The sequence below is a fragment of the Morchella sextelata genome, assembly GCF_020137385.1.
Source record: "Morchella sextelata strain SCLS chromosome Unknown scls_2, whole genome shotgun sequence".
Classification (NCBI taxonomy): domain Eukaryota; kingdom Fungi; phylum Ascomycota; class Pezizomycetes; order Pezizales; family Morchellaceae; genus Morchella; species Morchella sextelata.
In genome coordinates, this window is record NW_025408617.1 from 592,953 (window position 1) to 607,934 (window position 14,982).

General features: G+C 46.0%; 3 protein-coding genes across 3 annotated transcripts; 2 read left to right on the forward strand and 1 right to left on the reverse strand.

The window, feature by feature from the left end:
* Window positions 1-4,016: 4,016 nt before the first annotated feature.
* On the forward strand, window positions 4,017-7,529 carry H6S33_005432 (uncharacterized protein; the record flags this gene model as incomplete). The annotated part of the gene is made up of 7 exons (XM_044836777.1): window positions 4,017-4,188; window positions 4,261-4,350; window positions 4,410-4,435; window positions 4,516-4,618; window positions 4,667-5,143; window positions 5,197-7,432; window positions 7,496-7,529. The coding sequence occupies 7 exons, from the start codon at window positions 4,017-4,019 to the stop codon at window positions 7,527-7,529; spliced, it is 3,138 nt and encodes a 1,045-aa protein (XP_044698741.1).
* A 1,910-nt stretch (window positions 7,530-9,439) lies between these two features.
* On the reverse strand, window positions 9,440-11,243 carry H6S33_005433 (uncharacterized protein; the record flags this gene model as incomplete). Its single annotated transcript, XM_044836778.1, has 3 exons — window positions 9,440-10,809; window positions 10,870-10,987; window positions 11,046-11,243. The coding sequence occupies 3 exons, from the start codon at window positions 11,241-11,243 to the stop codon at window positions 9,440-9,442; spliced, it is 1,686 nt and encodes a 561-aa protein (XP_044698742.1).
* A 2,506-nt stretch (window positions 11,244-13,749) lies between these two features.
* H6S33_005434 (uncharacterized protein) lies at window positions 13,750-14,515 on the forward strand (the record flags this gene model as incomplete). Its single annotated transcript, XM_044836779.1, has 3 exons — window positions 13,750-13,909; window positions 14,030-14,092; window positions 14,151-14,515. The coding sequence occupies 3 exons, from the start codon at window positions 13,750-13,752 to the stop codon at window positions 14,513-14,515; spliced, it is 588 nt and encodes a 195-aa protein (XP_044698743.1).
* Between the last annotated feature and the right edge of the window lie 467 nt (window positions 14,516-14,982).

Sequence of the window (14,982 nt, forward strand, 5' to 3'; positions counted from 1 at the left end):
CATAAGGCCTGTGATACCAGTGGTTCTAGATGCTTGGCGAGACCAGGGATATATAAATGTATGATCTATACACATACTCCTACCACCACCTCCACCTAGTTCTTCGTAGCGTATTAGATGACTACAAGTAGGTATATTCGACTTTCTTACTTTGATCGACAGATGTAGATAAAGAATCAGATTATCAAGATATCGATGTTCTTTAAGAATACTTGATATCGAGAAGTCATGGCCGCCTTTATCTGAGCTAGCTTGAACGTAGTATATTTGAGATATATATGTAGACATTTATGCGTAGTATAGTGATGAAAGGGCGAAGTGGGTATCGGGATACGTACATATGTGTGATAGGACTAATTAAGAGCTGAGGCCGGCCTAGGTTTCAAAAATAATAAAGGATTAGCTACCCTCTCCATGGCACGGGATAATTGATGCGCAATTGAAGCATGGCATAATTGATTGTGATCAATTAGCCATCGGGATTAACGTGATTATCGAGATATTCATTGCCTCCCGGGCCCGTTGTTATTCCTAGTATACTGCATGTACATGTAGTTACCCGACGTTTAGGACTCTAGAAGTTCTTTCAATTATAGCTTATTAAGACGTTACCACAGCAGGATAACGGGTAAAAGTAAGTGAGTGATATTACATGATGGAGCTCTTATATGACCTGCATAATAAATAAGAATTATAATAAAGACCACATATGGGCGCATTTTAATTCCTTATCCATGGTTTGTTAAAGCTCCTACCCGTATATACTAGGTTTCGGTCCCCGAAAGCTTTGTAGTGGAATATACATGCATCGATGCATCTCCCAGATATAGATGGGAAAATTTAACCACATCCATCTGCATCAATGGGTGTTCAAAAACAAAACCGTGCATACATAATGTCTGAGAAAGCTGGCCGGCGAATATGGATGTGGGGTAGTATCGGAGAGGTTTCCACATGCATAAAAAATATAAACACGGGTGCCGTACGCGTGGTCGCCGGGTGATAGCCGAAGCACGGATCATGTTTCGGTACATCTCACAGATCACCAAGACGGAGAATGAGGCTTTATCGAGATGTCACTTGTGCTCTAAGGCAGTAAGACCCGCAGGGTGTTCAGAAGATACACAAGTGGGTAGGTGGGTATCGGGTCGTCAGCATACTATTAGTTGCGTTTTTAGAGGGTATAGAGCACCTACTCTATGTATAACCAGGCAGCAAATAGGGTATTTCTATTGAGTACAATAAATGGCAAATATTAGACTAAGGTTTCGCAATAGGTGATCTAGTAAGACGTCAATAAGGCAGATCAGCTCGAATATCCCGTTGCTGCAAGACCATCCTGTGGGAGCAGGTGGGAGTCAGGGATAAAATCAAAGACCTGCATTAAGATCTTCCCAGTCTAACACTTAGAGGGAAGTACTCACGAAACAACGTGGATTGGGCTTCATTCCTTGCAGTGCCTTGCTGAGGAAGTTTCACTCAATGCTTTTGCAACACGGTGCTTTCTTTGTGTCAATGTGCTCACTAGTCCGAACTACCCGGGAATACGAATTCATGGGATGAGAATATGTCGGTTGACCCGATGACAGGATTAACTGTCAGTATTGAGACTATGATAGGGAGAAATGTTGTATCATGCAAACAAATTTTCATTGATGTGAATGTTAGTTGGTAGACTCGGGTCCCAGCCCTATTTCCTTCCCCAGATATCCATCCGAGACAGATAGAAACCCCTGATTCGACCCCACATTATTTAATTCACTTTTACGCCGTTCGATTAGTTGAATACGTAATTGGACCACAGGACTTGTTGTGATGCGAAGATTAGACTTTTTTCCTTGTCGGTTTTCCCCCTCAATTACGTACCAAAAAATTCTGGAAAGTATAGTAGGTAAATTTATGCAGGGGAGGTATGTTCCTATTTGCTTGAAAATTTTCAGGTCCTATTACCACTGTCCAGATGACGAGGGAGTTCGTGTAAATTTCGTCTTGTTTGCTTTTCTACCAGTTCAGCTAGGCAACCCCAATATCAAAGAGCCTCAGGAGTCAGGCCAAGAAGGGGAGCTGTGTAAGTAACCCTGGTAAGAGATCCAAACTCCGGGTATTATGGGGAGTGTCCTCGTGGACGATCCTACTGGGAATGCACAGGCAAGAATTCACGATGCATCTCAAGTGAAGACTCTAGACTTCTTCTTTTGCCCATCAGAGACGCGCGACAAGGTTGAGTTCGGTTGGCGTCGGCGTATTTAGACCTTTTTGAGGCTTTTGTGGGGGATTGCGCTTAGTAGGTACAGATCAGCAGAACAAGGAGTTCGGAAGGACAAGCGGGCGGGGAAAAAATAGTGCGTTTTCTCGAACCGATCAAAATGATCTGCCACGGGGACTTGATCTTCTAGAAGGCGGCCTTGGGGGGAATGTTTGTCTTGAGTCTAATTTTACTTATCGTAGATAACAAAGCATGAGGCAGCTATTCGGACTCTCCATGTTGCATTATCTTGATTGAGGTTGCTCCATTACAGAATTCCATTGAGCCTCCTGAGCGGTTTTGGGGGTCCAAAAATAGGCCCCTTCAGCTACATGTAGTTAGCCAGCATGCACGAACCAAGACCCAACGACTCGGTCACGAGTGGGTGCACGATGCTTACAGCTGCCGTTAGAGGAGAACAGGAGGCATTTTTCCCTCTTTGTCAGGCCTGGGGATTGCCTCCCATATTCCTTGGAATGTTGGGATGATTGTCATATTTCAGACATTCATCGTTTCGAATAAAGACGGATTTTAACCATTGAAGGAACTATTCAATCCATTAGTAACGATTGAAACCTGGAGGAGCTCCATCGTTAGATTTTCGTTGGAATTCGTAGCTCTCTAACAAGAATCATGACAGTCATGTGTTCTGGGGAAGCTCCGTGCGGAAATTAGAGAACGATCACGTTCGCCCCCATTTGAAGTAACAGCTAGCTGAAAGCAACAGTCACCACCAAAACCCCTTCCAATGGAGGCAAAAGCGGCATCGTGAGATTGTCTTAGTCGAGTTGTAAGTGCGGTCAATGAGCTTTTTTTTGAGCTTTGTACTTTGTCAGGGGGCCAATTGTGGAGGCAAAGGCAAGGGCAACATCGTGAGATGGATCGGAGAAGAAAGGTCTCGTGGTTGTCGGTGTTTGTTGTTGGGATACACTTTGCCGAGAATTTACGGAGAGTCCTGCTGTATCTGGGATCCTGATTTGGTTCCTGAGCTGATGGGATCGCTCGCGGGCCGTCACCATTGCAGGATAGGACGGAGACAGGGAACCAATGGCCTCAGCAGCTCTAGCAATGTGGGGGAAAGAGTTGTGGTGGAGTCCAGACACGTAGAGGATTCATACATGGTGTGCTTGGTACATACATGTATGCAAATCCTTTCTTGGTAGGTATATAACTAAGGTCATCCGCCGCCTGTTTTTCATGAGAGTTATCTGCCATCACACAGAACAAAGTCTCAGGAAGTTTGGTCGTGTGTTTCGTTCACACGGTTTCCTTTCATCTTTGTCCCCCATCTCTCAACTATCAATCTCTATCTTTCTTGAATCTCGCCGAATCTCTCCGGCCTGCATAAAGCTCTTTGTTTCATCACGGTAAGTCATCATCAAATCAATTGGTTCAGTCATCCTGTGTGAGATTATCTTCCTATGCCCTGTTCGAAGCAAAGATAGTTAGCTCTATCCTGTATAAGATCTTATCTTCTTTAGACATCCCTGGAATGTATCCAGTTTTGTCTTAGGTGGAGCGAGAGCTATCAGATACGCAAAGCCACCGTTTTAAACAGCTTATAAAGAGATCCCTTTCTGCTCCTTTCCTCGAAGCTTCATCTTAATTGTTCATTTCTTGTGCTTGTTATCCTCATTGGGACTTTAGTACTGAACATATAGGTTTGAGGTAGTTACATCGTTGAACTGCCCCCTCCCCCACCAAGCAACGTTACCCCCGCTCAACGGCAACAAAGTATCGCCTTCATCAATATTGACAACTTTAACGCAATATGGCATCCACAAACCTCGGAACCCATGCGGATATTGCACGATTCAATACTCCTAGCCCCCACCCGACCCATTTGAGCATCCAAGGAAAATATAACCAACGGGTTTTGAAGGATGACGCCTCGGGATATGTCGCTCCTGTCTTCGAAGGAAGGGAGAAGCAGATGGAAACTGGTAAATAGTCTTCGCTACACTCTTTGATTTCATTATGAAATTAAATGGATTGCTGATTCGGTGTATTCTCAGTGATGGATTTGTTGGAGGAGAAGGGTTTTATTCCTCCAGAGTTCGTTGAGAACGAGACTAAGTGGTTTTACACTTCTCTTGGAATTGATGGTGAGTATTTGCAGAATTTATTATCCTTTGAGCCAACAATTGAACTAACTGATTTTTAGACATGTACTTCCAGTCCGAGGCACCTGTAAGACCCCAACCATTGTTTTATCAATAATTAGATTTATTTTGAATTGCATTGACATAAAATTGGTTTTATTTCTTTAGGAAACAATTGTCAACCATATTCTCTCCTTGTACGCCGGGAAAGTTGCAGCATTCTCTAGGGATGATAAGCGCCTTGAAATCCGCTTGGATAGGGAAGCAGAAGGTAGGTTTTCAGGCGCATTTTAAGAAATTCGTAAATTAATAATTTTAGATCATGCCGTATATATCGACACATCCACTCCAGGTATAACAGTTCTATCTGGCCCGAAGTACGAGCAACGTATCGATGAGAAATATCTGAACCCTTCCAACCCCGAGAAGGCGTACCGTGTCGAATCTTTTCGCTCATCATCTCAACTTACATCTACAAACCAACAACTACGTTGCTACTTCGTGTACAAGTGTGACTTTGTAAACCCTAACCCAGACCCTACAGAATCTGACCTGGACGTTGTTTCGGACAAGTCCTTTTTGCAAAAAGTCACTCCAAACACAAAAGGTGTCTATCAAGATGTGGTTAAAGCAGTCATTGAGAGGACTGGGCCCGTTATTGAGATGTTTGAGGTTCAGGGAACCAGAGAGAAGAGACTTGTTATCGGTTTCAAACAAGGGAGTTCAATGGGGTTGTTTTCTGCGCTGAGCGACCTATACCATTACTATGGATGCACCTCGGCCAGAAAATATGTTGGTATGATTACACTTGAAAGAAAATTTTCCGACTGGTTGCTGATAAATTGATAGAACAATTTTCCAATGGTGTAACTGTTATGTCCATCTACTTGCGACCCTTACCACCAAACACCCAACTTAACCCTTCAAAATATCCTCCTATCGAGGCTTCAATCTACCAGATAATGAAGGAAGTCAGCTTGCTTTATTGCATTCCTCAAAATATGTTCCAGGCACACTTCATTAGCGGAAGATTGAGCTTGCAGGAGACTATATATGCGCACTGTGTTTGCCATTTTGTCGGTCATTTCTTGAACAGACTGGGAACAGAGTACACCGCCGTCTCTCAGCTCCTCGATCCCAACAACAGTGTCCATGCAGACACTCTCAACAAGCTTAAGCGTCGTCTTCGTACAGAGACCTTTACCGCTGATTACATTTATGAGATCATCAACGAACACCCTGAACTTGTTCGCGCTCTATACTTGGCATTTGCCAATGCACACTATGTACAGACTCGTGGGGAGCAGGATGATTTCATTCCGACTCTGAGTTACCAGCGTCTGCAAGTGGATCGAGTTTTGACAAACAGTGAGTTGAAGACGAAGATTTCTAGAACTGTCGGCAATGAGCACCAAGAAAAGGTCATGCAATATTTCATTACCTTCAATGAGAATGTGTTGAAAACCAACTTTTACACCCCTACCAAGGTAGCGTTAAGTTTCAGACTGAACCCCAAGTTTCTTCCGACTGTTGAATACCCTCAACCATTGTTCGGAATGTTTTTGGTCATCGGATCAGAGTTTAGAGGGTTCCATCTGAGATTCAGAGATATTGCTCGCGGTGGTATCCGAATTGTCAAGAGCAGGAACAGAGAAGCGTACACAATTAACGCTCGCTCAGTTTTTGATGAGAACTATAACCTCGCAAACACTCAACAACGGAAGAATAAAGATATCCCCGAAGGTGGAAGCAAGGGTGTCATTCTATTGGATGCCAATCATCAGGATAAGGCCACGAGTGCTTTCCAGAAGTACATTGATTCTGTTCTCGATCTTCTCCTTGAGCCAAACAGTCCCGGAATCAAGGATCCTATTGTTGATCTCCACAAAGAGCCCGAAATCCTGTTCATGGGGCCTGATGAGAACACCGCTGGGCTTGTTGACTGGGCGACCGAGCACGCCAGGGTCAGAGGTGCTCCTTTCTGGAAATCCTTCTTCACCGGAAAGAGCCCTAGCCTGGGCGGTATTCCTCACGACGAGTATGGAATGACATCCCTCAGTGTTCGCGAATACGTTCTCGGTATCTATAGGAAATTGAACCTCGACCCCTCCAAAATGATGAAGCTGCAAACTGGTGGACCTGATGGTGATTTGGGGTCTAACGAGATCCTATTGAGTAACGAGAAGTATTGCGCGATTGTTGATGGTTCTGGTGTACTGGTCGATTCTAAGGGTCTGGATCATGAAGAGCTTCTCCGTCTTGCCCGGGAGCGTCTCATGATCTCAGAGTTTGACATTTCCAAGCTATCCCCCGAAGGCTACCGTGTTCTTGTGGAGGACGTCAACGTTACTCTGCCAAGTGGCGAGATCGTTACAAACGGCACCATCTTCAGAAACACCTTCCACCTCCGAAGTGATATGCACTATGATGTTTTCGTGCCCTGCGGCGGAAGACCAGAAGCTATCGATTTGGGCAACGTTGGCCAACTGATCAAAGATGGAAAGAGTATCGTTCCCTTCATTGTTGAAGGAGCGAACCTTTTCATCTCCCAGGACGCCAAGTTGAGACTCGAGAAGGCGGGCACTATCCTATACAAGGATGCTAGTGCCAACAAGGGTGGTGTGACAAGTTCGTCCATGGAGGTTCTTGCGTCACTTGCCTTTGATGATGCCGGTTTCATCGAGAACATGTGCGTCCGCGACGGTGTCACTCCAGAATTCTACAAAACCTATGTCAAGGAGGTACAAAAGACCATTCAGAACAACGCACATCTTGAATTCGAAGCCTTATGGCGTGAAGCTGAGGAGACTGGGAAGCCACGCTCAATCTTGTCTGATGAGCTCTCATTGGCGATCACAAAACTCGATGAGGAGCTCCAGCAAACTGAGCTATGGAACAATATCCCTCTCAGAACTAGTGTCCTCAAAGATGCTCTCCCAGCCAGCTTAATTGAGAAAATCGGCCTCGATGTCATCCTTACCAGGGTACCATTAAACTACCTCAGGAGCATTTTTGGAAGCTACTTGGCATCCAGGTTTGTATATGAATTCGGAAGCAACCCAACTCAATTTGCTTTCTTTGAATTGTAAGTCTATCCCCACCCTAACATGATTCATGGCTGCGAAACTAATCGCGAATCCCGATATAGCATGACTAGGAAGTTGCGAGCTCTCGAAGCATAAGAATTTTTCTGTTCGCACCACCAAGTTATACTGTTAGAATGCTTGTAATGACCATTTCGTTGTTGTTGATATGATTCTGTTTTAAAACGATGAATATGATGGAGGGGTTGGGTTGAATGGCTTTTGTTTTTCCTTTTTATATCTTGCAGTAGCATTGTGTGTATTCGCTTTAGAATCGAAACAGGTAACGGGGAATTACCAAAAAGATGAGCTCGTGTAATCCTTTTGCGTCGTCAAGTACATATGTGGTTTATCTGACTGATCCGCATGACTTCAACTGTTTGTTGATTAAGTACTCCGTAGGACCCCGGATGTGAACGCGAAACTCCCCGTCATATTAATACTCGTGGCGGGAATTCCACCGAACACTCCGACTCTCAAAGTTCGTGAAGCAGGAGACCTACCATGTGGTTATTACATACATCATGCGCTCCGACAGAACGGCTCGGACAGAGACCTCGTTTCTGATGCACCCCGAAAAAAACACCCGCCCTCCCCTCACCCCACGGCGGCAAAAAGCCCCAAACATCAGACGGTGATCTATTCTGCCATAGGGCTGTAGGGTAGACTTAATCCTCTCTTGGCTTGGATCCGCGCCAGGGCCTGTCAACTGCGCTGCGGAAAGGGAGGCTCGGAGCGAATGCCACGCCCCGTTAGCTGAGTTTTTCCGGCCGAGTTTTTCCGCTTGAACCCTGACCGTCATCCCGGGATGACCGTTTGTCAGGGTCAGGGTCAGGGTTGGGGTTGGGGTGGAAACGAAGCTCGATTGGGACCAGCTATGATATTGAAGCCCTGGTCAATTAGTGTCGTGAATAGTGGTGAATCCCCGTTAACTTTAGTAGATGACATTGAGTTGTGAACATGGGGGGGCTTGGTTCTCGGGTAGGTGCTGGCTCTGCAGTTGTTGGGGAGGATGTTTGGAGGTGTTTGTAGTTGTGGTATTCAATGGGTACTGCTTGGCTTGTGAGTATGGCGTTTCTGTGTAGAGTAAAGAGGTGAGTTAGTGGGTGGCTCCAAGTGACGGTTTGTTCGGTCGAGTTATGGAGTTGATATTTACCTAGGCTTGGTACTGGTATTACCCAACACCAACATCCAACTCGCCCCAAGAGAGGAATTCCCAAAGACCAAAACCAAAACTAAAAGAAAAGCAGCAGACACACTGGTTAACAAGCCACTCTTCTAGTTAAATCTCGGTTCTACCCACCTCGGCGGATTGGAAGTCTGGAGGTTCAAGTAAGGGTAGTATGTCCTCCAAGGGTCCAGGGTATAAACGTTGACTTCTCACCACCGCACCACCAACACCACCCTGGCTGGGTGAGTGACAACGTCAGTAAAAGCTCTCTCAAGATACCCGACATCAGGCATGGATAGGCCTGTATACTACCCGCCGCTAGCTAGCTAGCTGGCTAGGCAAAGCAAACGACAGTTGAATTCTGTATGTCTGTGCACGATCTGGATCTGGATTTAGATCTAGAATGTTTGGAGATGGAACGATGATGGTTTGCAATATATATAAATTTAAACACTATGAAAAACACTAAGGTAAGGACTGGAGATATTTTTACATGCCATGGACGTCTTTCTTACAGCTGTCAGTCTCCGTACACACTTGTATGGGGGCTGGTTTTTTGTTTTGAAACGAGTTCAATTTTTTCTTGCCTTTCTACAACCTCCGAAACAAACTGACTGTGAACTGTGGGATAGAAAACAAACAAAGGAAAATAAAGTAAATGTATGCGCGCCTCTCCGCCAATCGATCAATCAACCACCACAACTCGACTCTACTTTCCCGCCGAAATAAATGAATGTATGATAAATAAACCAAGGAAAAATAAGGAAAAAAAACACTCCCAAACCTTTCTTTCACCTCTCAACTCCCAGATAATACAGAAAAGAAAAACAAAAGGCGTTTAGATACCAGAATCATCCTCGACAAGTCCAGCCGCGGTCTGGTAGGACGACCAAGCAGTGCAGGTCTCGTTCAAGCTGTCGTAGTCAATGAGCGTCTTGATCTCATCATACCTCTCCACAAACTGGAGCGCAAAGCCCTCGCTTGTGTGCCATCCGATATGGCAGTGCATGAGCCAGGCACCCGGGTTGTCGGTCTGGAAAGCAAGGACCAGGTATCCACCGCCCGGCAGCATGGCAACATCACGACGTGGGGGGTTGGCCGTGTTGAGGGTAGGGGCGGTATCGGCATAAGTACCGGTTCCCTGGGCGAGGATGAAGAAGTCGTGGCCGTGGAGATGGATCGGGTGAGGAACGGTGTTGGTGGTCTCGATGATGAAGTAGGCCCACTCGTCGGCAGTGGCGAGCTCGATAACACCGGACTGGTCGGCCCAGCTGGATTCGCCGTTGTACACCTGGAGGAGGGTAGGGTCGGCCCATTCAACGGCCATGGTGGTGCCGCCGAGGTACCATTTGAAAAGGTTGCCGACCTTGCCGATAGTGACGGCAAGGTCGTCACCGTCATCCTGGGAGCCGACGGTCTTGGAGACATAGGGGACAAGGTTGGTAAGGTCTTCATCGTCACAATCATCGGTTTGGGTGTAGGCAGATGTGGTGGGGTCCGAGGTACTGCTAGAGTCGTAGCGGATGATACCGCGAATGTTGTCGGTATTATCATTGTCGGAGCAGGTGGTCTGCGGGATAGCGCGGAGCCAGTAGTCGGCGGTGGCTTGGTCGGCCTCGACAATGATATCGTAACGCTGGCCAATACCAATGCTGAGGACCTGGGTGGTGTAAGGGACAATTGGAACCAAGTCTGTAGCGATGACAGTGATGTTGTGGCTATCAATTGAGAACTTGAAGTGGGTGTCGATGGCACCATTGACCAGACGGATCAAGTACTTTGTTCCAGAGACAAATTCCATCTCGAAGCGGGAACCACCATTATCATAGACGTTGGTACCATTGATGAGAGCATTGTCAAGAGTTGGGGGACCGCCGGTCTGAGCTTGAGTGTAGAGAGCATCGGAAGTCTCGTGAGACCAGTCGTTAAGGAACATGATACCCGCATCCTCATCGTAGTTGCCAGTGGCAGGACCGTGGATGATGATACCGCCAAAGATACCCTCCCAAGCCTGGAGGGCAAAGTGGGAGTGGTACCAGGTGGTACCGTACTGAGTGGCTCTCCAGGTGTATGTGGTGCTCTCACCAGGAGCGACGGGACATTGAGTGATTGAGGGAACACCATCCATCTGGTTGGTGTAGTTTTGGCGGATTCCGTGGAAATGGATACCGGTTCCATTATTTGTGAGACTGTTTGTGACATGGACAACTAATTGAAATCATTAATATTTTGTACATCTAGCAGGAACCCATTATCATTGTCACTTACCAACGGTATCACCCCAATTGGCCTCAATGGTAGGACCCGGGAAGGATCCATTGATGAGAAGAACTTGTCTCTCATACCCATCCGGCGAAGCCGTGGTGTTCACAAGATCAAAGTAGTACTAAATTTTCCTAATGTCAGTCTCTAACAACCATATCAACGCATTGGATATCTCATACCTCAACAGTAACACCGGTATCCGGGACCTCATTGTAATAGTCGGTCGAAGTATCATAATCGCCCCAGCAGGACCTGTCGGTAGCAGAATTGACACAACGCTTGCTGATCAAGTGCGAAGCCTCAAGAGGTGCAGCCTGAACTTGGACTGCTCCAAGAGCCAGTGCACCCAGGAGTGCAAAACGAGAAATGATACCCATGATCAATTGGTGGCCAAGATGAAAGTGAGTGAAAGAGTGAGTGAATTGAATATAGAAGTGGGAAGGACAGGGAAAAATAAAAAAGAGAAGAGAATGAAGAAAGAAGGTGTGAAGGGAAGGTGGTAGTGAAGAGAAGGTAGAGGTGATAGCGGATGATTTTTTATCAGGAATTGGGGGAGATTGGAGGCCATATTATAGAAAAAATATCTCCATATACAACTACTAGTATACAGAGATACCAAGATATCTCGGGTCTATGCTAGTAACTATTCCCGAACCTGAACCCGAATGGAAACGGATGAAGAAAAAAATGTCATGACTGTCCGTAGATGTGAGTCGGCCGCGTATCCTCAGCTGTGCGGATGTCGTTTTGGTTTGTTTAGTGATTGACATGTTACTGAAAATGGACTTACATGTCGTCAATTCTCCCCTTCCCGCCATCACCACCCTCCTTCCTACCCGTGCGCACCCTAACTACATATCAAAATATGCTAAAGTAAAAAGCCCCTAGTAGCTGTTTACATGCAGCCATTGGACAACTTTGCGGGTTTCTAAACTGGAAATGCTTCACTCCCCAACCCCGCCACGCTAGTGACAGTAGAGGTTCCTGTTAAGCGAAGATCGGCAGTAATACTCACGAACCCCCTCTACGGCTGTGACGGGTATGTAATTTTTCCTTCTTCTTCTTCGCGTCAGTCTTTACGATCACGAAGTCTCGCACACATAGCCTAGCTTTTTTGACCCTAAGCGGCGTTAAGACGGAATACAGGCCGACGTTCGGGCTTGGATGAGTGAGACCCGAGTGAGAGTCTATGTTTTTGACCGTCTCTCTAGATCTAGATGTTCAATTCAGACCCCACCTACCAGATAGTCACAAGACCCCTTTCTTTCCATGCGATATCGTCAGCTATCCCAGACTCTGGATAGTACGCAGTGTTATGTTATGAAATCTTGCCGAAACGACAAAGAAACATGTCTACATGTATTTGATACCTACATGTATATGCCTCCTACCTATTCAGGTATTTTGTTTGTCCACGTATCAGTCATACAAGGAGAGCCATATCGTCACACCTCAGGTTTATCGTGATAACTCCAGCCGAGATGTTGTTTTCTGTCTGCTGTCTAGAGAGTAGTGTTCCCATGTCTGATATTATAAGATCTCCGTTATAGGCATGGCCTCCTCCTTACTCCCAGGATCCTGCCTAAAAGTGACAGATATAGAAACAACACACTCATCAATTCTCCCGCCCTGAAGTCATCAATTCCTTGTGGAAACGCATTGAGCAAGAGATGGCCTTAGGCACGCTGTATAGCACGAGGCATACCCTCTTGGGCTCTGTAGGAGACGCACTGATCACCAAAAGGATGGCAATTGCGGATTTCAGGCAATTCAATTAACGTAATATCCCCAGAGGTAGAGTGCGATCGTCGGTATTGATTTGAATTGATGGCTTAGACCTGTCATCCGCAAGGCGTTGCAGATGTTATCGGGGGCGGGACGTTCCTGTAGGTAACTAAAATCTTAGCATGAAGTTAACTAGATAGTCGGTAATGCAATTGGCACTGACAGTTCCAACCCCCACGTACCCTACCATGCCCAATAAGGAAACAACGGGAAGTTCCTACTGCAGGTACAGGATTCCAATTGACTAGCTCCATGGATTCAGGGGGGAGAAGAAGAGAGTCGAGTCTAAAGCCCTTGTCCAAGTACATGTATGTACGTACCCTATGTTGTCTGGTCGTTGCTCAGCCGGGTACCAGGGCTAGAGATAAGTAAGACATCCAAGTACAAGCAAGACAGGGGTTTTGCAAATTGCTATATACCCGAAAAGGGGCAGGGCTAGCCCAAATAAAATATTACTGCGGCCGAATCAAGAACCACGCGGCCTTGGCCAGGATTCGACCCTTCCCCCCAGTCTCTTTCCCTTCTAGAATGTTTGGATTTGGATGCCTCCCGACTATTGCGTTGCTATTACGAATGTGAGGTGACGAATGCCCCAATCGTTTCAGGTTTAGGCCCGTCTACCACCGTTACGGTTTACTATTGTAAATTGTAAACCGGATTGGTGGCCGGATCAGATCAGTGGGGCAGTACATTCAATGGCAATAAATCATTACCCGAGACCCCATGCCGGCAAAACTAGACAGTAGAGAAAAAGAATGATAGTGGGAATACCTATTACTCTTGTTGTTGTGCCTGCCTGCCTGCCTGCCCCCTTCTGCAGAGTCCAGCTGAGTGAGGGCAATCGGACCGTAAACGCGTCAGTGCCGACGAGTTCAGTGAAACTAGAGGATGGAGAAAAACTTGAAATTCGAGCATTACATACCTCTTTAAAATGGGGCTTTATTCTCTCGTGTGCATAATATATTTCACCAGAAAATAACTCTTCAAAGTCTGCGACTTCTTCAACTTCTCACTATCCTTACTCTTCCCTTTTGCTGCCAACTAAACCTTTTTTAAACAACTCATCCACTCTCTATTACTCACTCTCATATCGTCAACATGTTTTCAAAGAGCTCATTCTTGTCCGCCATCCTCATCGGCTTGGAGATTGTCTCTGCTGCTGCCATCGGTAGTGTCAAGCGTCAAACCACCGATACCACCTTCAGCCTCTATGCTTACAACAAGAACATCAGTGGTCTTCCCGTCTTCTACGGAGACGGTTTGTCTTTTCTTTTCTTTTTTCTTCTGTCTTTGTCTTTGTATCTTATTGCTTTGGCTTAAAACCATACCAGCACTAGTAGTTAGTAGTAACAATAGTCCTAACATACCCTCACTCCAGGAATCGCTTACATTGGCAACGCCCCCCCAGTCGACCTCACCAATGAAAGTGTGAATGTCACTTGTAAGTATTCTCACCTATTTTTCTTTATTTCTTCAGGCTAAATCTCACCCCTCCACAGTCACCCCTCAGACATCCGACTCCACCACCTGGGCTGCCAAACCCAACACCACCGATGTCACCTGGAGCACCAGCCCAATGTTGTACATCAACCCCACCAGCGGTTCCTTTGACTCTGCTGGCTTTGTCAACAGCACCAGCGACCTTCCCACTGGCGCCGTCACCTCGGGTTTCTTCTTTTACGGACAAAGCGTTATGTACCAAGGGTCTTCTGGGAGTATGGATGCCAAGTTCTGGGCCGAGCCTACCGATCAGAAGGATTTGTGGATCTTGAAGTGGAACTCGGATGGAACCTCCCAGGGACAATCTGTTCCGATTGTGCTCAAGAGTACCCCGCCAACTCCGATAACCCGCATGATGAACTAGGTTACCGCGTACTATCCACCACTTCACATAGGGAGGTCTTTAGGAGGTTCTAGACAGTTTGTGTCATGTCTATCTTTTATTTCATATTTCATTTCTTTATTCGTATCTTTATGTAGTAGTAGTTGTTGTTGTTGCTAGAATAAGTCAACCTGATCAAGAGTGGGGTAGACAGAATTTAGGAGAATGGCGAAATTGAATTGGGGGGGATTTTAAACCTTGAAAATTTGACCCGTGCGCTTGCATATTTCCACAAATCAATAAGTGCTGCATCGTAGTCTGCATACATGTATATATACCCATGACGAGAAGACCCCGCATATTAGGAGGCTACCATCTAGGTTAGTACATCCCAACCTGACCAAATTACACATATAGTGAATTTATTGATCCAAAGCTCTGGAAATTTCTTGTTGCATCTTAATACCTAGTGGGGATAACCGCTCAGATTGTGGTTTACTCTGCCCTTT